The sequence below is a fragment of the Lathamus discolor genome, chromosome 1, assembly GCF_037157495.1.
Source record: "Lathamus discolor isolate bLatDis1 chromosome 1, bLatDis1.hap1, whole genome shotgun sequence".
Lineage (NCBI taxonomy): Eukaryota > Metazoa > Chordata > Aves > Psittaciformes > Psittacidae > Lathamus > Lathamus discolor.
The window spans coordinates 40,406,362-40,427,021 of NC_088884.1; the positions used below are offsets into that span (position 1 = coordinate 40,406,362).

A 20,660-nucleotide genomic window follows, 5' to 3' on the forward strand; every position below is an offset into this window, starting at 1 on the left:
CAGCCTCCTTTGGGCACCCCCCTGCTCTGGCGTGGGGCCCTCCCTGGGCTGCAGGTGGAGACCTGCTCCACCATGGACCTTATGGGCTACAGGGGCACAGCTGCCTCACCATAGGCGGCACCGCAGGCTGCAGGGGGATCTCTGCTCTGGCACCTGGAGCATCTCCTGCCCTCCTTCTGCACTGATCTGGGTGTCTGCAGAGCTTTTGCGCTCACACATTCTCATTACTCTCTCCAGCTGCAGTTATGCAGGTTTGGGTTTTTCCCCCTCTTAAATACGTTATCCCAGAGGTGTTACCAGCATCACTGATGGGCTCTGCCTTGTCCAATGGTCTGTCTTGGAGCCAGCAGACATTAGTTCAGTTGGACATGAATGGAGCTTCTGGCAGCTTCTCACAGAAACCAGCTCTGTATCTCCCCCTGCAACCTTTCCACACAAACCCAATACAGATGAGAATTAGACTTTGTTTTATTTTCATCTGACATTAATTCAGAATTCAAACTGTATGTTGTGATATGTGGAAGGGTAGTGTTTTCTACACCAGCAGGGCAAGTTATACTGACTTTCTTTTTGTTTAGAGATTTTGTCACAATTACGATTTCTAAACATTGGAAGACGGATTTAATGCTATAGAAAGCACAGCAAAAGATACCAGCTTGAGCCCTGCCAGGAATTTGCTGTTCCAACAAGCAGTACAAGAGATACATATAATATACATATAATAATAATAATATAGAAAGGATATATGTATAATATTACAACATATAGATACATATTATATGTATCTCCTTTGGCAAGTCTCTTTCTGTTCTCTTCCCCCTTTGTTCTAGTCTGTGCTTTCATGTCCTGTTAACCACAAATGGGAAGGAAGCCCCTTGTCCAAGGAAGGTTTTACAGATGGGGTGTTTACTTCAGCCAGTTAGATGATGGAGCTAATTTGCTGCTTCACATTTGAAGGTATTTGAAAGTCATGTTACATAATTATAGATACCAAAGAACAGGAACTGTATATATTTAGCAAAGGGTGAAACTTATCTGTGCCATTCACCTTTCAAAAGTCATCTGTGAATTTGTATTTAAGTCCTATGGTTTAGTTATAAATTAGTGAATAGAGTGTTATAGCAATGACCATACAATTTGTTGGTGCAATGCCCGCAGTCGCATGTGGCCTAGTATGCACAATGGCTCTGTGTCCTTTCATATCACCAAATTAAGTAGAAAAAGATTGAAATACTGAAAATAAATTTAATCTTTCTGCAAGCAATGACAGATTTGGTTTTTTTCTGGTGTTTATATAGATATTATTTTTTGGCATTTCTGTTGTTTTCTAATTTTTTGGGGCGGGTTTTTTTTTTTCTCTATTGGGAAAGTCACTATTACATCAATTATGGTGAAAGCAGTAGATAGGGAAAATCACAGTAATGTGAAGTCATTTGATAACTCATGATATATTACCTTGTTTTTTAACATTGCAAGAATTTGAGTTTTTATGACATATTACGAAGGGGACAGTTTTCCTACAAGTACAGAAAGGAGGGTGATAACTGAAATGGAAACAGTGGGTTGATGGACATTCAACACTAATGCAGTATTCTGACTGATTCTGCAGGTAGGTCAGGAATTTGGCAAGGGTTTACTGACATTCAGTAAGGCCTGATAGCATGGGTAGGTGTTGTGGGAGGCACAGAGGTGTATATATACGCATATATAATCTCAGCCTACAGGCTTTGGGGGTGTAACCTATCAGTGGCCTAATTCACAGTCCAGTAAAGTTGGTGCTCATTTTCCCTGTGAGACCCATGAATTAGGCCTTGGACGCATGGCTCCCTGGGGAACCACAACAGGCACTGTAAATAACGGGGAGCAAATGGTATTTATGCCACATTTAAGGCCATGCTCTTGCAGGGCAAGCAACATTGGCTTCCTTAGGGTAGTTTATCTATGGATTAATCGTGATGATCATTTTAAACCCCGTAAAGAGTAAAGCTGCACAAAACACAGAAAAATGTACAGGTCCAGGCCTTTCCAGGTAGTTTATCATCTAAACAGACAACACAATATGCACTGGCAGGCTCTGGGGAAGGTTCTTAAAGCATCCATCTGCCATATAGTCTTTAGTTATCCAGAGGTGGGGCTGTAGTTTGGCATGGCACAGCAATAAACGTCAGTTCTATTGCCTTCAAAGTGATGAGAAGTTTAAACTTCTGCTTCAGACCCTCTCTGGGGAAATTTAACTTTGCTTTACTTTAGAGTCATTTCAGAGTAAGTCTTTCAGATGTATCTGCTGTATAAGAAATGTAAATATAGAGGCAAGTGAATACTTCAGAACAGTTCTATGTCTGTGCTTTATGCTACATATTTATGCAGCAATTAACTGTTAAAAATGAAATGTGAACCAGTGTATTCAGTGTTTTTCTCTGAAAGCATATAGGGGGATATAGAAGCAGTAAGCAGATATTTCTATGTGATAAGTGGTAAAAGTGAAAACTGTTGATCCCTTTGGCAGTGGTTTACTCCTAATCCTGTGTAGTCCATTAGATTGTGTCTTTAATTTTACTGCAGAAGGGAATGATTACATATAGTTGATTTTCCCATCTTATGTACAGTTAGACTCATTTTCTCTAAAACTGCAGAAAAAAATGTGTTTCAAGGGTCATGCATGTATAAGCTGTGATTTGTTTGCATAGAATCAACTGTACAGCATGCCAAGCTCTAACAGTTGGCCTGAAATTATAGAGGGTACACAATTTCACTTCTTTGCAAACTGAATACAGATTTTACGTGACACTTGTGCTTCACATGATACATAGTTCTCATTTTATGAGAGAATAAAACTAACATTGACAGACACTGTTTCTAGGAACGCCATTTATCAGAAGGGCCAAATCATGGGCTTTGATTTGAATGCCGAAGACTGTGGTTTGCACAAGGTTTCGGTAGAAATTTCACCTTATCCAAGCAAAAGTTTAAAACTCCTGTAACAACTGTGTAATTTGTATTCTTCCCCTGAATAACAATGCTTTAGTTATGTGTAGTTTCAATCCTGGACTCCCATATGCCCCTGTGAGAACAGATTATGCCCTTACATTGTGAGGCTGCAGGAGAGGAGGTGATATTCCATCTGACAGGGTTCAGTGAGTTTCCCTGCTGACAGAGAAAATGATGATTTTAAGGCACTAGTCTCATCCATCATTACAGGAATGGCTCACAGATATGACAAGAAATCTTATGAAAAATAATCTGTGGTCTAGACAATAAACTAATCAGTTCTGATGAAATCCATAAACCTTTTATATACTGTATTGAAGAGCAGACCAAAGCTTTCTGGTTATAGGTTTAAGTTTTGCCTTTAAAAAACATGCAGAGCTTGTCTCTTCAAAACTGGAGAAATAACCTTTCCAATGTTATCAAAATAATTAAGTTCATGTTGCTGAGGTAGTACTCACTTGTATAGTGTTCTTATCATGCATGCAGTTTCCATAACTAATCTTTGCTTGTTTATTATAATCTCCTAAAGGGAAATGTCTTGCTAAGCATTGAACAGAGCTAGCTGTGAGGAAAGGACAAAAAGGAAGAGGTACAAACCGGGATACAGACAGGGTATTCATACATGCTGTAGTGTGGTGATCCTCTGTGCTTTCTTTGTGTGGCTGGACTAGGAAAAATTCAGTCTAACGGTGCAAACCAGGGACATTACCAGCAAAACTAGAGCTGTACAGACCCATGGGTCTAACACCATGTAGTAATTACGACAACTGAAAGGCTTTACAATGGGCAGCAGAGCTACTCAGCAGTCACTCCATTCCAAGATGAATGATTAACTGCAGAAGTCTCTTCTGAATTTCCTACACAAAGCTCATTTATTCAAGCTTTGTGGAAAAATAGCTTTGCTTGTCCCTTTCCTGATAATTATTTGAATAGTAAAAGCATAACTGTGTTTTAATATTGCCATGTGTATCCTTATTTGTATGGCATTATCACTTGGGCAGTGATGGGGAACATACTCTGTCTGCTTGTCAGCTGAGGGGCTGGTTAAACACAACACAAAATGTTAGGAGCACAAGGGGAATGCTCTTAAGTATCTTTAAGGTCTTCTTAGAGCAATTGAGGAATAATGTAGCATATGTAGTATTAATTATGTAATAAAAAGGACCATAATATGGACAAATATTGTTCAATAAGCTGAGGAAAAAGGGCTAACAAAATATAAATAGAAGAAGAAGTGCTCGTTTACTTCCCTTTCTCTGGAAAATATCCTCTAATCTTCTATTTTCTCATATCCTCTGAGTGTTTTCTTGTTACGCCTTTCATCTTTACTATACCTGAAAGATTGCGCTTATATCAGCATTTCTACTAGAAACAACTTTTGTGTTGCTGCCTAGGGAGAAGATGTGGTACTCTGGTTCATCTTGACTGACCTGAGTGCCTCTATATCAGCTATAATAACAATGAAGGCAATGGGCTCCAGGAGAGGAAGATACCAGTGTATTAGGCACAGAGAAAATGGAATTATCAAGGAATGAGATTAAAAAGTCAAGAATCCTTAGTGGAGCACAGAACTGTGTATGAACACAGCTGGATATTGATTTAACCAGTTTTTTTTCTGGTCAGGCATGGACTTAAAATATTTGTTCTTGCAGAAGAGTGAAAAAGTTCAGGGAGATCCTTCTCTTCATGTGTACCCTGGTTGTTAGTAGAGGACAGCTCTATAACACCAATAGATTTTGTCCTTAAATGTGTATAGGGACAGTCCTTAACCCCAGCAGCCTGAGAGAGGACAGTGCAGAGTGTTGATCCTCCAAACAAGCGGGCAAGAAGGGCTGCTTCTGTGAGTGACCTGGAGGAAGCCTGTCTGCCCCAGGCACAAGCGGGAGGAGAGCCTTTGATCTGTGGTGCTGATGTGTGCCAGCCCAATACTTGCACTGCACATTGCTTGCTGCAGTAGGATTTTTTTTAGAGGCTGTCTGATCGTTGCATTATTATTAAATCAGACTAGGGAATGCTCTTAAAATTTGTTCCTGCACATATCTGTGCTGAAGTCTCTTCAGCAAGGTTTTGCTGCTAGCAATGAGCTCAGAAATGGCAATTGAAATTTAGCACTTTATTTCCAAAACCATTTCATAGCTTCTATTTGCGAATAGAATCTGATGCATGGGATATGGGCAGCTTTCAGTGTTAGAATTGTAAAATGCTAAAGAAGACAGAATAGGTACATTGTCTTAGTGCTTCCTGTGCAGTGGCAGCACTCGTATCGTGACAGAAATTAGGCTGGCAGTGGAAAGCTGCTGCTGTGTTTTATTACCACTCTAGACTGTGTCACTTTCCTTGTATTTGCTAATGCTAACTCTCAGAACTTGCTAGATACCCAGACTAGTTAATTAACTCACGTTAATTATATCAATTTCATGGTAAGCAAAGGAGCATGTACTAGAGGGCAGCACTGTTTTAGTTCAGAGTGAGGTGGGGAGCCGAAGAGGAGAATCAGGGCAGCAGTGCTAGTGCTGGTGGGGAGCTACCTAACATGCAGGGAGAGGGAAATGGAATGCTGTGTGGCAGGATGCGGACAGGAGCTGTAGCTGGGAGCGTTAAAGGCAAATACGGAAAAACAGGGTAATGGAGAATGTGGTTAAGATGAGGATTTTAGTGAAGTAAAGAGCAGACTGTGGAAAGCACAAGCAACATTTGGCAGGGACAAGTATAATGGAAGGGAGGAAGGTGGATCAATGTCATATTTTGTTGGCTTTGTGAAAAACAGAGATGTAGATTCCTCATTGTAGACCGGAGGATGAAACTACTAACATGCTTCCTTTTTTATCACTTTTTTTTTTTTTTTTTTTGCTTTCTTAAGTTGCCATTAATGGATGGTTTTGCCTTATCTCTCTGTAAGTCTTCATGCTCAGTAGTAGAATCTCAGATTTTATTAAGGAGATACATTGGTGGAGGACTTTTAGGGCAGTTTACTTAGGAAAGAGAAATTATAGTAGTAATTATATTTTCATCTCTCTTAAATTTGCAGTAGTAAAAATTAGAACTGAACATTGGAATATACTGAAAAATGCTTGGCAGTAAGTCTCCGAGAACAAGTTGGGGGATGGTAGGCATAGCTAAGATGCTGTTCATTCCTACTAGTGGGCCTACCTCTTCAGCCCATAAGGCATCCTTCCGCTCTGTATGGAGAAGTCTCAGATGTGTACTCTGTAGTCAAGTGCCTATGCTCATGGGTAAAGGACAGCACAGAGGTGAGGTTTGCATGATCAACTCCACCTGTGCTATTCTGTAAGGACGTTTTGTACTGGTGCGAAACTGAGCAGAGAATGCCAGAGAGATTAAGAGCCTTTTTTGGAGGGTAAAGAGGCACTGTTAGAATAGACTTAGCACTGCTTAAAACCATCATCTTTCTATCCATCTCTGACTCAGCACCCAAAATTGCTTGTCACTTTTGAAAATGAAGCATTTTGTGGTTTATTGTGAAAAGGTGATGTTAGGCAGAGAGGAGAAAGCATGTACTGACAAAGAATTTGTAGTATTTGTTCTTTGCCTACACTTTGCCTTTCTAAATTTAGTAAGGTACTCTGGTAGCACTGACACTGAAATGAGTCAGTTTTAGAGAGCCCCATAATATTTATAGCCGCCTGATTTAGAACTTATTTTGGTATGAAATGTTAAGCTAGAACTACACAGAACTTTGTAGAAGGTTTAGTAATCAGATAATTATAATCAGATAATTTTTTATGATTATCAGATAATGCAATTTTTTTTCTTTACAAATTGGGTAATTTAATTCAAGTTAACCCTTTTAAATTAGCTTGTGTCCACCCTTAAAAAAGCAATCAGACCAAAATAGAGTGAGATTCATATAGGATGGCTAAAGACACACATCTGTTTTCTCATAGGATATGCATGCTGTCAGCTTAAGGCAGTTGCACAGTGCAGAGCCACACGTGGGTTTTTTCACGCTAGTGCTGCTGTTACACACTAAAATCTTATCTCTGGAATTTTATGATTTCATTGCATTTGCATTGTGCTTGACATAAGACTCCTGGAGAATGTAAATTTTTTTCCCCTATTTCAGGTCTAGGACTTATTTATTGCTGAAAATTATTCCAAATATTCTTGTAAAATCCATGAAGAATCAGAACTGTGGCAGAGTAAAGGAAAACCACGTAATACATTGCTGTTAAATGTTAATCACTATTCTGGTTACAGATGAATTCCAGTGTCAAAGACTGTACTAAAATACATGCCTCTAAAATACATTTCAGCAATCCTGTATTGGCACTGAAAATGTTTTTCCCTCCATATCTTTGTATTTAGATACTTATACAGAAAAAACCCAAACAACCCATGATCTATTCTAGAAATACTCTTAGAAGAACTATCAACAATTATTTTAGAACATACCAATATGATTGCTTTTTTTTAACATGAGTTTCTGAATGAAAGCGTACATAATAGACAAATCTGCAAAATTAGCAGCTGTATTGAGGCAGAACTGCAAAAAAGAGGCTTACTATCAGAAGCAAGTCATCTCAGAAGTGCTAGCATCTGTCAAGAGTAGAATATAAACTTCCTAGTCACCCTCTCATGCAATTCTAAGTATTTCTGCAAACTATAAATATTATCCATAGTTTCCTTCATGTATTCAGCTAAGCATAATTTGTATTCAAAATTATAATAGACCCACAGTTCCAAATACCTTCCAAATCCCCAGGTTTTTCTTCCCTCCGAAATACATATTAGGTATTTTTAGGTACAACTACATGTCCAATCAGAGGCTTTGAAAACCTCAAAGTAGGTAAATATTAGTAGCTAAAAGGCAAGACTCCTCTACAGTTTAATTTCTTTTCATCTGTGAAGCATCTATTAAGTTCACTTCTATTAAAAACTTGCAGTACTCCTCAAAAACTGACACTTCTGCTGTGAAGCCTATTAAGATCTAACAGGTGGTCAAGCCATTCTCTGCCTAGCAGTACCTATTAGAGCTGACCCCTCCAGGCGGTTTTAGTTGATAAGTTGCTCTGACTAAAAACTTGAATTCTTCCATAGGTAAGGCATTAGTGAGAAAGAAGAAACTGATACAAAAAGCTATGTTAGGTTTTGACCCTGTTGGATATAGAAGACATGAACATGAAGACCATTAATTTCTGACTCGTGTGTCTCAGTTGCAGTTACCTGTTTAGGCAATTCCATATGTGTGTTACATGACACCCTAATTCCGTTATGTCTGGAGTCTTGGATGAAAAAAATAGTCAGAGCTTCCTAAGGACTATGCTGGAGCACTGTCATTAATTTAATGGTGTCCCAGAGTTCACCAAAACTCCAAATTCTTACCTTTCATTTGTAAAGGGACTGAAAATGCCTATGCCAGCATAGTCCAGAATGATCAGGGAGTAAATACTTCCACAGTCTTTTGCTTTCAGTCTTTGTCAGTCACGTTATCACTGTTATTAACTTCTCTGTCCCCTTTTTCCCCTTAGCTTCCCTTTTTTTTTCGTTGGCCAGTCTGTTAGACTTGGGTGAGAGCAGAACCCCTAAAACCCCAGGATCCCAACCTTAATACCATTTCCTTTCTTCATTTTGCTCAAGCCAGCAAACACTTGATATGCATCCCACAAGTAATGTAGTGTGGTACACTTGTCCTGCTCTCTTCATTTCCTCATGGCATAAAGTGTTGTAGTCAGAAATTGTCTGTCTGCAGGACTTGTGGAAGTCCTGTCCAATTCAGGCACCAGCAAGCTTATTCCAGTAGATAAAACCTAAGTGCTGTCCTTTTCGAATTCAAGTTGGCTAATTCCAACTTCTTACTTGATTAAAAAGTCTGCTGTTTGCTTCTTTCATCCCACTTGTACGTACGTTCACCAGTGATTTTCACCTGTTTCTCGTTGCTTGCACTAAGCTTCTTGCTTCTTGCACTAAACTTGTTCTCACTCTGAGCACAAGAATTAAGATCACACTGGGCATATGGAGACAATCGGTAAATGCCTCCAAGCTGTACTCAGTTGATCTCAGTTCCTTCAAATTGTTCTCCTTTATCAATTTTTCATTTTGTATTTATCTTTGCTGCAGAGTTTGTGAAATCTTCCCTTCCTGTCTGCCATCCTCCATGCTGACAGGGTACAAGGAATCCCTTGAAACCCTGGCTCAGTGTAGGAGGTGTGATACTTGTGAGTGGGAATAACATCTTCTACTGTGTTATGCCTCTAGGTGCAACCTACAATCACTTTACTGGCATGTATTAAATCTAATGAAATCTCTGTGCTGTTCAGTCTTGTGAGAATGATATTCACAACATGAATATATCATCAACTCCTTATCCATTAAACAGAAATAACACTGTAGAATCACACTTAATAAAACTATGTTATTTCCTGTGATAGTCACATGAGCTTCCCGTGGAACCTGAAATATTCTTGGGATGTATATATATATAACCTGGGAAAATTTCTGTGATGCTTGTAAATTATTTTTCCAACACAATCTCTCTAGGAAGTGTGGCTTACAATATTTTACCCTGGTACTGCTGAGTTACAGTTCGTGTATAGTATCTTTCTGTAGTAGGGAGCTCTAAAGCTGTTGTGCTGTTCAACAGCTTTCACTTGTTTCCCATTGATCACCTTATGTCCCACTGATCACCTTATGTCTATCAGTGCTCTCAGCCTAGGAATAAACGTTTCCAGGTATCACAGCAACAAGGCTTGTAATTTCATAGATTAGTTGAATACACTTTCAGGTTTTCTGTTAACTTACCTTTAAACCTTACACTATGTTAATATTCAAAATTCACTGAAAACAAAGTTCTTCTTGTTGCATTGTAGTTTAACCCTAGCCAGCAACTAAGTACCACACAGCCGCTTGCTCACCCACCCCTCTGGTGGGAGGGTGGAGAGGATCAGGAGAGTAAGACAGAAAACTCATGGGTAAAGGCAGTTTTATATGTAAAGCAAAAGCTGTGCACACAAGCAAAGCAAAACAAGGAATTCATTCACCACTTCCCATCAGCAAGCAGGTATTCAGCCATCTCCAGGAAAGCAGGGCTCCATCATGACTAACAGTTACTTGCGAAGATAAATCCCATCTCTCCAAACATATCCTACTTCCTCCTTCTTCCCCCAACTGTATATAATGAGCATGATGACATACGGTATGGAATATCGCTTTGGTCAGCTGGGGTCAGCTGTCCTGGATGTGTCCCCTCACAACTTCTTGTGCACCCCCAGCCTGCTCATGGGTAATGTGAGGAGCAGAAAAGGTCTTGACTCTGTGTGAGCATTGCTCAGCAATAACTGATAATGCATCCCTCTGTTATCAACACTGTTTCCCACACAAATCCGAAACACAACCTCATACCAGCTACTATGAAGAAAATTAACCCAGCCAAAACCAGTACACTCTGCTAACAGAAACTGCAGTTGTGTTGGCAAGGAGAACTGCTATACTGATTTAATGTCCAAACTTCAAACCTCACATGTTACCAACTTTCTGTGCCCTTTATTTTCTAATAGGCTTTAAGGTTATAAGCCAGAAACTCTAGTAGCCGTGCAGCTAAATGCTTCTTTTACTGGCCAGTATTTGTATATGTCTCTGCAGATCAGCCAAGTATGCAACTGAAGTAAAAGTACAAATCTTTAATTCTTAGTTTTCATTGTGTTCTGTAAAGCTTACTTGCTTTCCAAAAGGTCACATTTTCTCACTACTTTGCTTTTGTGTTCTTTTGTCTGTGAAATCCCAATAACATGAATTCATGAGGATGGTATTCCCTTGGTAAGAAATGCTCCTGTCAGCATCCTAACCTAATCAAGGAATCATCACTGTTCGCAAGGGCCACACCAGGAAGTTGTCTCCTCCTCAAACTCAGTGCTGCTCACCCCGAGCATATGTCTCTGTGTACATGAAATTTCAGCATTCTCCATCTGGAGAGCTGAGAATGAGAAACTAATGCCAAAGAGTCCTTGATCCCTGTTTCTCAGCTTCAGAAGCTCTGAATGTACCAGCCTTTTATCTTTAACTGAATAGGCAGAGTTGGCATTTTGGATATTAAATTCTGGTGGTTAAAACAAGGAGGCAGGTGTCTTAAACAGTCAGTTTTACTCTTGCCTTTTTTTTTTTTTTTAATCCTTCTTGCTTTTAAATTATTTTTATGCCTCACTTTATCTCTGCATTAAGTAGCATTAATCATATCTTTCAATGATATGAAGCCTTAGATTGTTATGTTCTCAGAATACTTTACAACGATTAGTAAGTGTTACAGATGAGCAGGAAATGGATTTCCATCCCACAGAAATTTTCAACATATCAAAACATTTTCCTGTACTGAATCAGGACAAAAATCAAAGCAGAATTCTGGGGGAAAATTGGTTTAGTTCATTTAAATTCTGCAATTTCAGTACCTTACATTTCAGTTTCACTCATTTTAACTTCTTCTTTCAATTAACTTGTATTCCCAGCTGAAGTTCATTTTGAATCAGCAAACTGGAAGTTTTTATGTAAAACAGTACTGTTCTAAATGCCTGTTTTAAACACTGTATTTGAAAATCTATGCCAAAGCCTTCTCTTTCTTGCAAGAAGCTTGGTTTGGAAAAAATGCCTTTTTCAGTTAGAAATGAAAAGTTTCCTCAGGAAATTTGTGTTTAATTGTGGAAGAGAACGTTGTCAACATCGAGTAGATGGAGAGCCCATTTAGTTGCTTGTACAGGTTACTGGTGCCATTAGAGGCACCCTCATATATCTTACTTGACCTTGTGCTGCCACTATATGGGCAGGAACACCCGTAGGTGCTCTGCCATATTGCAGCCCATGGCAGATACTTCAGGTACCCTACAGCAGCTCATTGGACACCACCTTGCACAACTGAATTTAGCCTAGGAAACTGAGTCACAGAAGACTGATGGTTGAGATTTCACCAGTACCAGCCGATAGGTGTACAATTTCTGGTTTTTCCATTCTGGGATAATTTTGACAACTCACAATTTCATTTCTCAGCTTAGTAAGCTGTTTGAAGGTACACACAGCTTCTGGTGTTCAGCTTTTCTGAAAGTAGCTCTGTAGATGCTTTGCAGTGGGAGGCATTAGGAAAAAAAACCATAAAAAAGCATATGGCAAATCATTTGCCACATTTGACTTGATTGGCTTTGCGTGATGCCATATGGCCTGTGTATCCTCTCTTTCTCATGTTCTACCTACAGTGAAACTGTTCTCCTGTGCTGTTAGCACATTTGAGCAGAGGGCTGTATCTTCTAAGGTCTCTTCCCACCTAAATCTTTGTATGGTTTAAGTTCATGATTGCCACTACACTTAAAATTGTTATTACATTATATTAATTATATTATATTAATTATATTATATATTATTATATTACGCTAAGAAGCAGATAACTTAATTTGCTTTTGTACATAGTATTTTAATGTTTCCCCTTATTCTTCTGTTGTTAGATGTACTGAAAAAAATAGTATTATTTTTTTGAAGTCTGTACATTGTTCTCTTCTTCTACCTTGTCATGGTCGTTTGATTTCCTAGCTAAGTATATAATCAAACTCTTAATAGACATCTTCTGTATGCAAATATATATCCAGCCTCTTGTCATTTTAACTGTACTTTATGTGTTTGTGGAGGTCCAGCTTCTTCATTAAACATTCCTAAAGAAAATAATCTGTACCTGAATAAGACGAAAGGTCTCAGCTAAATATGCAAAAAGTGAGAAATTAACGGCTGGAGTTCTCACTAGAGGGGGATAGCCCATTAAATTCTCGAGCAGCCTGTGCTCAAGTTTTTCCTATTCAGTCTTGTGATAAAGGGCATAGAAGAATGAGGTGATGGAGTTTTCTGGTAATGTGAGGCTTGTGAGGGTAGTAAAAACAAATGTTAATTACCAAAATTACAGAAGTATTCCTCAGTGCTGGTTGACACAGTGATAAAATGACAAATGAAGTTCAATGCTGATAATGAAGTGATAAACGTGGGGAAAACAGTCCTAGCTTAAATGCTTAGTGGTGGGTTCTGAAGAAACTGTTCTGTCAGGGAAGAGATCATTGAGCTGTGGTAGGTAGTGTTCTGTAAACATCAGCTCAGTGTGCAGACATAGTCAAGCAAGTAAATGAAGCAGTAGGGATTAGCAGGAAAGTAGCATTAGAAAAAGTATAAAGAGAGTAGAAGAGAAAAGAATTGTGATACTCTTAATCTGTGGCAAGCGTGCCTTAAATGCACTGAGGCCAAGCCTGGCTTTCTAGATTGGAAAAGAGTATAACAGATATAGAAAAAATACAGAGATGGGCAATAAGAATGGTGAAGCATAGTTTCTATATAAAGAACAGCAGGATAGATTAGTAATCTTTAACCCAGAGGTCTGTAAAAGAAGAAGGATATAGAGAGATGTGATTGTTCACTTCCTCTCCCGTACGAAAAGAAGGTAAGCTAAATTCTGCTGTGGTGTTTTAGGTACAGCTGTTCTGTGACTTTACATGAAGCAATCACATTGCTTGTATACTTTTTATAATGCAACCAAGGATAATAAGCTTCTGAGTATTGAGCAGATACCTCCATTGTTCTGTGAGTAATGAACTAGGAATAGATGAACTTCTATGTTTAGTTTTGAATGCAGAGAAGAAAGGAGAAATTGTATTCACTGCTGGCAGTGGGTGGAAGCTTGGTGCATCATGGTTACTGGGAAGATGAATCTTGAAAACATATGGGTTTACATCTCAGCAAAAACTTTCATTAATATGAAAAAATAGTTGAAAAGTTGTGCAAAACCCGAAGCTCCAGGAGCCTTGACTTTTCTTTTTTTAATGACCTTACATCTTTGTTTTCTTTCAGCAAAGGGAATAAAACTGCTGCCCTTTTCTGGCTTTGCATAGCTCTTTATAAAGAAGCCAATTTATTTTGCCACTGAAAATTCAATATTACTACAACATTACTGTCCATCAGAGGCAGAAGGGTGAGGCATCATGTTTACTTAATACTTTATGGCCTCAGAATTCGCTCACGAAGGGATCTCAGTTCTTATCTGTCAGAAGTCAAGGCGTAAGCAAGTACTCATCACAAATACTATCACTTTCTGTGAGAGAGAAAGCACACTAATACTGGCTACATAATCAATATGTAATGCTCAACACACAAAAAAAATCTATATAATCCAAGTAGAGCATAATTTGCTAGCTTCTAGCATTGCATGTACCTTAGCAGATGCAAGATTGTATTACTTCGTTGAACAAGTCCCTTTGACTATTCTTTAAACTGAATGGAGATGCTAACACACTTTGGTATTATGCATTGAGGTGGTGCTACCAAAAAAGCAACAATGAAAACGCATCAATGCATTCGGTTTACTCGTCCATGTTATCCAAATTTAACTATTTCCCATTAACAGTTTCTCACTTATACATCAACGGTAAAATGCTTCTTTATACTAACTTAAACAACATCCCCCTTTCATACCTTTCTTCAAGACTTTTATGACTAAACAATATTATTTTCAGCACAGGTCATATTTGCCATGTCTGTTCCAGTTTTATATGTCTCTCATCGTCATCCTTAGAGTTTGTTTCTTAAATTCCTGAAATAGCCTTTAGTTTCCCTGCAATTAATTGGTCTGCCTTTAGCTCCCTTTTGAGGTGATCACATTTGTATCCAGAGAGACATGTGTGATCCCTCTGAAGCTCAGCAGCATCTCAGGCAGATTAAACACGCCATTCCATAGCTCCATTTCACCCAGGGGCTGAGTGTTCTACCTAAACAGGCATTCAATTCTTGCAGCCATGTTCATGAGGGCAGGAGAACCAAATGGGTTGTTTCAAGTCCTGTTGCCCTAGTCACTGGGTCCTCAAAGCTAGGTTATTATTTCACTGGAACTGGTTTGTCACAGCAGGCAGCTGGAACAGGATGCATTTTTCCCTGGTGCTCCTAATGTATAAAGAATAAATAAAAGATCTGCACTACTCCTAGACAGAGCAAGAGGAAAATGGGCACGTGGGTCCTTTTTTTTTCACCGTCTCTCTGTAAAATAGAAGAGTGTGATAGAAAAGTGTAAAAAGAGTTTACTTCTTCCTGTGGAGAACACAGTCCATACAGTTCACTCAGAGATGGTTTGTAGGAGAATTCATCTTAAAAAAATTCTTGAAAGGTCAGCCAGATTCATCCCCCTCACACACAGTTAAAAGTTAGCCACAGATTCTTCTGCAACACTGGCAGAAGTTTCACTGAGAATTAAGAGGATTGGAAAGAGAAAACATATAAATATACAGAGAAAGCAGCAGTAAAGTAGGAAAAAAGGGGTTCTGGAGATGTCTATTAAAAGGAAACCTGTGGCTCACCTGTTAAATCACTTGGTAAATGAATACCCAAGAGGATCATATTTGGAGGTTCTGGAGAATGCCAAGAGCATCAGGAGATCTCTCACCCTGGGGAGATGAAAATTAAATCTACCAGTACTGATCTTCCACATGTAAATCCGCACATGTTTTCTGAAGATAAGTAGCTTATGTGGCTTCTGTTCCACAGCTACATCACCTTTCAGAGTAGGATCTGTCCTAATTTCAATAGGATTTATCTAGTTGGAGGTAACATAAAATAATATAAGGTAATATAAAATACTTTGCTGTATAGATATTAAATCTACAGATTGTCTTCCTATGAAGTTCTTTCCCAAAATAACAGGTGTCCATGTGTATGTTCATGCATAAATACTGGTGTATGTGCATATATATTTTTGAATCACAGTTACATAGGCAGCTCTCCGTATCTTTTATTTTGCAGTTTAACTTTTTCAGTATGAGTTTATCCCAAGACTCATAAAAATACCATGCAAATGCAGGTTTTAATTTTTTCATATGCCAAATTTCTTAATCTTTCAAATAATGTACAATCCTTACACTTAATTTTGCCTAATTTTTCTTGATAGAGGTTTGCCAGCATCTTTTTCATTCTGGAGAATTCTTTAGAACTGGATGTATTTTCAAAGAGGATTCTATCTCCTAAAAGGTTTTTTTAACAGGCTCTAAAACAGTGCTAGTTGTCTAGTAAGTGCATTTACTAAGATGCACTCTGATACATCCTTTTGCAGCATCTCCTCAGTGCCCTTGCCTGTCAAACCCAGAAGTTACTGCTACTGAAGCTGAAGCAGCAGGACACACACAATACATGTTTTCACCTCGCTACTCCAGTTCATAGTCCAGAATATTAGTTGAGCCAACAATGAAACTAACTTTGTCTTCCAACCCCACACTGAGAAATGGAGAACCCAATAGACATTCTCTTCTCATGTCTCACCAATAGACATTCTCTTCTGCTAGCTGTGCTCCGAAGGGGTGGTAATGACCAGCACAAGGAGTGGGCAAACTGATAAAGGCAGTAGCATTTTCAAATGCCATAGCTTAATTATCAAAAAATGTCTGTCAGACCATGTGCTCATGTGGAGTTTGTCTTCAGAACATGAGCAGATTTAATAATTTTGCCAGTGTGTCATAATAACAACATTCAGAGAACCCAAAATCACATGGGGCCTTTCTGTTTTTTCCATATGGCAATAAATGTCATATTTTCTTTCTAGTGTCACTTGTAGCTCTTTCAGCTGTGTAGTTTTCCAAGTATCTCCCCCTCTCTACTGAATCACTGCTGTATAGATAAGTGTTTCCTGACACGCACAGTGCTGTTCCAAGTGCTGCAAACTTCTTTGTGTACGGGGGGCTCATTGCAAATGGGTGGGGAGCCAGGAGCCAAGTGCGGGAGCAAGGTTGGCAGGACAGGGGTCTTTCCTTCCCCTAACCGCACACACACCCCCCCCCGAGGTGAGGCCTTGCAAGCCAGCACTGCAATTGTGGCACATTTGAGTGGTGCATGTAGGTCAGTGGAGAAGGCTTCTGGGTAAGCAGAAAGGAGCAAACTTATCTTTTTAGTACCATAGACTCACTTTGTTTGTGTTTATTAGTGGGAGATAAGCTGATGTCGACATCAAGAACTTGCGAACACTCATCCTTGCATTATCTTAATGTGATCAATCTGAAATGATATACTTATTTGGTATCAAAGTGGTAGCATAAGGTGTTATCTAAGCTGGGGCTGTTCTCTTGCCGTGCTGCCTTGCTTGAATGCATACAGACTCCCTAGACAAAGGTACCACTGGTACCATTACTGAGTGCTTCGCAATGACTGGTGTACAAAATCACATGGCAGGCGTGTGAGGGAAATGTTGCTCTTTCACTGGTTGGTGAAATGATACTTTTGAGCTCAGGACTAAAGGTGATGATGAAGATACAGAAATTCATCCCTTCCATCTCTCCCCCAAAAGATTGACTTCTTACAGTCAATTCCTGTTTCTTGAGATAAAGTTCTTAGATAAGACTCGTAAGTAAATTATAACCTATAAATTATAAATGACAAATAATTTGTGATACCCTATGAAGAAGTTGGGGTCTGATTATACCAGCGTATCTCCAAATCCACATGGAATGTTTTGTCCAGCTTGATACACATAAGTAATAATATATGGTGCAAAGAAGTGGAGTGCCATACCATTTGTTTTGTTTTAATAAGCCAGGAGCTATGAAAGCCCATCATAGCTTTCTAAGAAGTTACTAGAAGAGTATGTTGTTTTTAAACTTTGGGGTCCCTATAAATCAAAACATATTTTACCTGGATATTCTCTTTTTCTAAATAAATACAAAAAAAGTGTTCTGTCTATGGGAAATCATTATTTCCTCCTTTGTGAATCACTTTGTTAAATTAGGAAAGCCTTGCAAAAGAGTCCTATTATGATGATAGTGTGTGAAAAATGTAAAATATAATTTAGGTTTTTTTAAGATGAATGACTTTTTCATTGTTTTATTGCTAATAGCAAATGCATTTCAAAATCAAAGTAACTTGATAGAATCCACATCTTAACACTGCTACTGAAATTGTGTTTTGATTTCTTTGACATGATCCCTGATTGCTGTGAGAAGAATCAGTACAGTATTTTTGTTCTTAGATTCCCCCTCCTTTGTCTTGCAGCTACTTGTGGCAGATTCCATTAACAATTGCAGTAGGAAATACGAGCCACATCTCATCAGAGGCAATTATATGGGTGTCTAACAAATCAGGTAAAAATAAACTTTCCTCCCAGTGGAATCTCATAAAGCATACTTGTGTTTTCCTCAACTGTTTCTTTGGAATTGATCCTAGATAATGGTTTAGTTTCTCTGCGCCCAGTTTTAGCTACTTGAAATGAATTACAAAAAAAAGGAGACTTGGGAAGGGAGGGAGGAGGAATGAAGGATGAGTAACAAGAAGGATTTATAATTATCGCAGAAGTTAGAGAGTATAATGAAAAGCGTTTACATAGAAATGTGTACCTAAGTGCTAAGTATTTTATATTTAGCAACACATATCAAATCATTGATGAATGCAATTCACTTTATAGATTGGTGAAAGTTAAATGTAATATTTTTATAGCAAAGCATCTGATGAATATGACCTAGTAAATGCAAAGTATTTAGAATTGCAGCACTTTTCATGCTAATCCATAGTTGAAACCAGCGCTAAGAAATGTTTGCTGTCATTAAAAAATTCATTATTGATCTAAGTATTTCTTCTCTCTATTAGATAACCAGATGCTGGACCTCGAAAGTGCATTACTACTTATTTTGTTCCTCCTCAGTTCCTGCATCTCATAATAGTTATTGTCCTGAGGACAGCTAGGTATAGATACCAGTGGAGTTTTTTTTCACCTAAAAAAGGAATCCTGTTATAGACATTTTGTGAAATATTTATTTATTTCCTTGGGAGTTCATGCTACATCAGCTGACAGTTTTGGACTGGAATTGAAGAGAGTGAGGGAAGGAATGTGGAAATTTGAATAGAATGATTATATGAAAGGGAAAAGAAGGATCCATGCATCCCTTTGACACACGGGCTTTACAAATGCTGCCTCACTTTGCAGAAATATATCGCATTGGCCATAGTTTTTAATATTAACACCTCCAGAATAGTTCAAAACCTGTTTGCACTTTCACAATCTGCCGTAATGACCCGTTCTACTTTTGTCCTATAGGCCTTGATTGAACACTCATTGAAGTTAATAGAAAGATTCCCACTGACTTCAGAGAGAGCTGAGCATCTCATTTCATCTCATCTCATTAGGTTGCACATGCATGCCTCCTTCCCTGAGATCCCGCCTTGAACATTCAGTGTGTCATGATTATCTGCACAGTTGCATCCTCATCGCCTTTTACTTGCAGAGTGCTGTGGAGGAACAAGTCCATAAAACCACTACCCACTCTTTTAAGATCTACTGCTCCTATTGGAATGCTTTCAAGAGGTCAACAAATTAATGATGGCCAGTGTGAGCAATGATTTTGGGGTGGCTGCTATATAGAAATTAAAGAGGAACCTTTTGAGTCATCAATTTCCTGTGTAGCGAATCAATGCCATTGTGATCTATTGTCATTATCCTTGTCCTTCCTCATTACTTACTCACTCATTCATTTGCTGTGCCTCATTGAAAATGAGACTGTAAACTTATGACTATAGCAAGGATGTCCTCTTGCTTTTACTTATTGTTTAGCTCAGCTGGAGAATTCCTCAACATAAAAACTCAGTAAGAACATCCCTGGATGTACTCAGTGTGTGATTCATTGTATGTACTGTTATGTGTTGGGACTGGTATAGATGATTTTGTGATAGTCCTGGAGATTTTCTGCAGCTGGTATGTTTGTTTCATGGGGATGTGGGAGGGATTCTGAGACTGGAAAGGATGACTTCCAAGACTGGTTCTTGTGGATATGAAGAATCCTGAAGACTTTCTGTTGTGCAGAGGACACAGTTTCACTGCTGTCCCAGTGAGTAGTGTGGGAATCTCTGCAAGCTGGAGGTGAAATAAAGTACTCCAGAGGATGTTTGTCAGATTAGGAGTGGTCACATTGTTCTTCATGTGGGTGGAATTGAATGTGGATACACAAATCGAATTTGGAGGGAATGCTGTTCATGAGGGTGGTTTCCATGCCCTCTTTAGGAAGGAGCTGGCATTTCCTTCTTGTTGACTAAACTGCTGTACTAAAGAAGCTTCCAGTGTAACCTGAAGAGTGGATAGGAGATGATGAACAGCTCTCTGTTTTCTGTCATGTAGTTCTGGTCACATAACTCATTTAAGCTGCCAGTAATGAAGAGGATCCAAGTTTATGATTACCATTATGATACCTTGACATACCACTTTTTTTTTTTTTTCAATAAAATTATCCTTATCTGTCTGTTATCTGAGAGAAATGAAACCACAGCAGCTTTAAAATAGCTACATTTATTGCCATGAAGAAATAATATTCTTTTTGTAGTAGTTTAAATAACAATTTCCCAGGGGAGTACACCCGCTGCTTTGCACTAGAGTTCACCAGGTATAGTGGTTTGCTGATGGAAAAGTCTCTTCCTTCATGTACATCCAGAAGCACAAGAGAGAGAATTACTGATTTTTGCATCCTCTTTGCTACTGTGTCTGTGACCTCATCAAAGTACTGTAGGATGCCAGTTGGAATTTTCATGAGCAAGGGGTAAGAGGCTGCTGTTCAGTCTTGTGAGAGCCACTCAAATGGGATGCTTGGATTGCTCCTCTCTACTCGTGTTGGCTGTGTCTGGTTATATACTAGAGATAGTGAGACAAGCAACTCACTGATTGTTCAGTATGCTGAGCAGGTTACTTCAGA

The 20,660-nt window shown here is 38.8% G+C and overlaps 1 protein-coding gene across 1 annotated transcript in view; it reads left to right on the plus strand.

The window, feature by feature from the left end:
- The window catches only part of TRHDE (thyrotropin releasing hormone degrading enzyme), a 213,141-nt gene that overhangs the window by 141,708 nt on the left and 50,773 nt on the right, over positions 1-20,660 (plus strand). Inside the window, exon 10 of the mRNA XM_065669125.1 lies at positions 17,980-18,068. Within this exon, the coding sequence (XP_065525197.1) occupies positions 17,980-18,068 (89 nt within the window). The remainder of the gene's footprint in view (positions 1-17,979; positions 18,069-20,660) is intronic.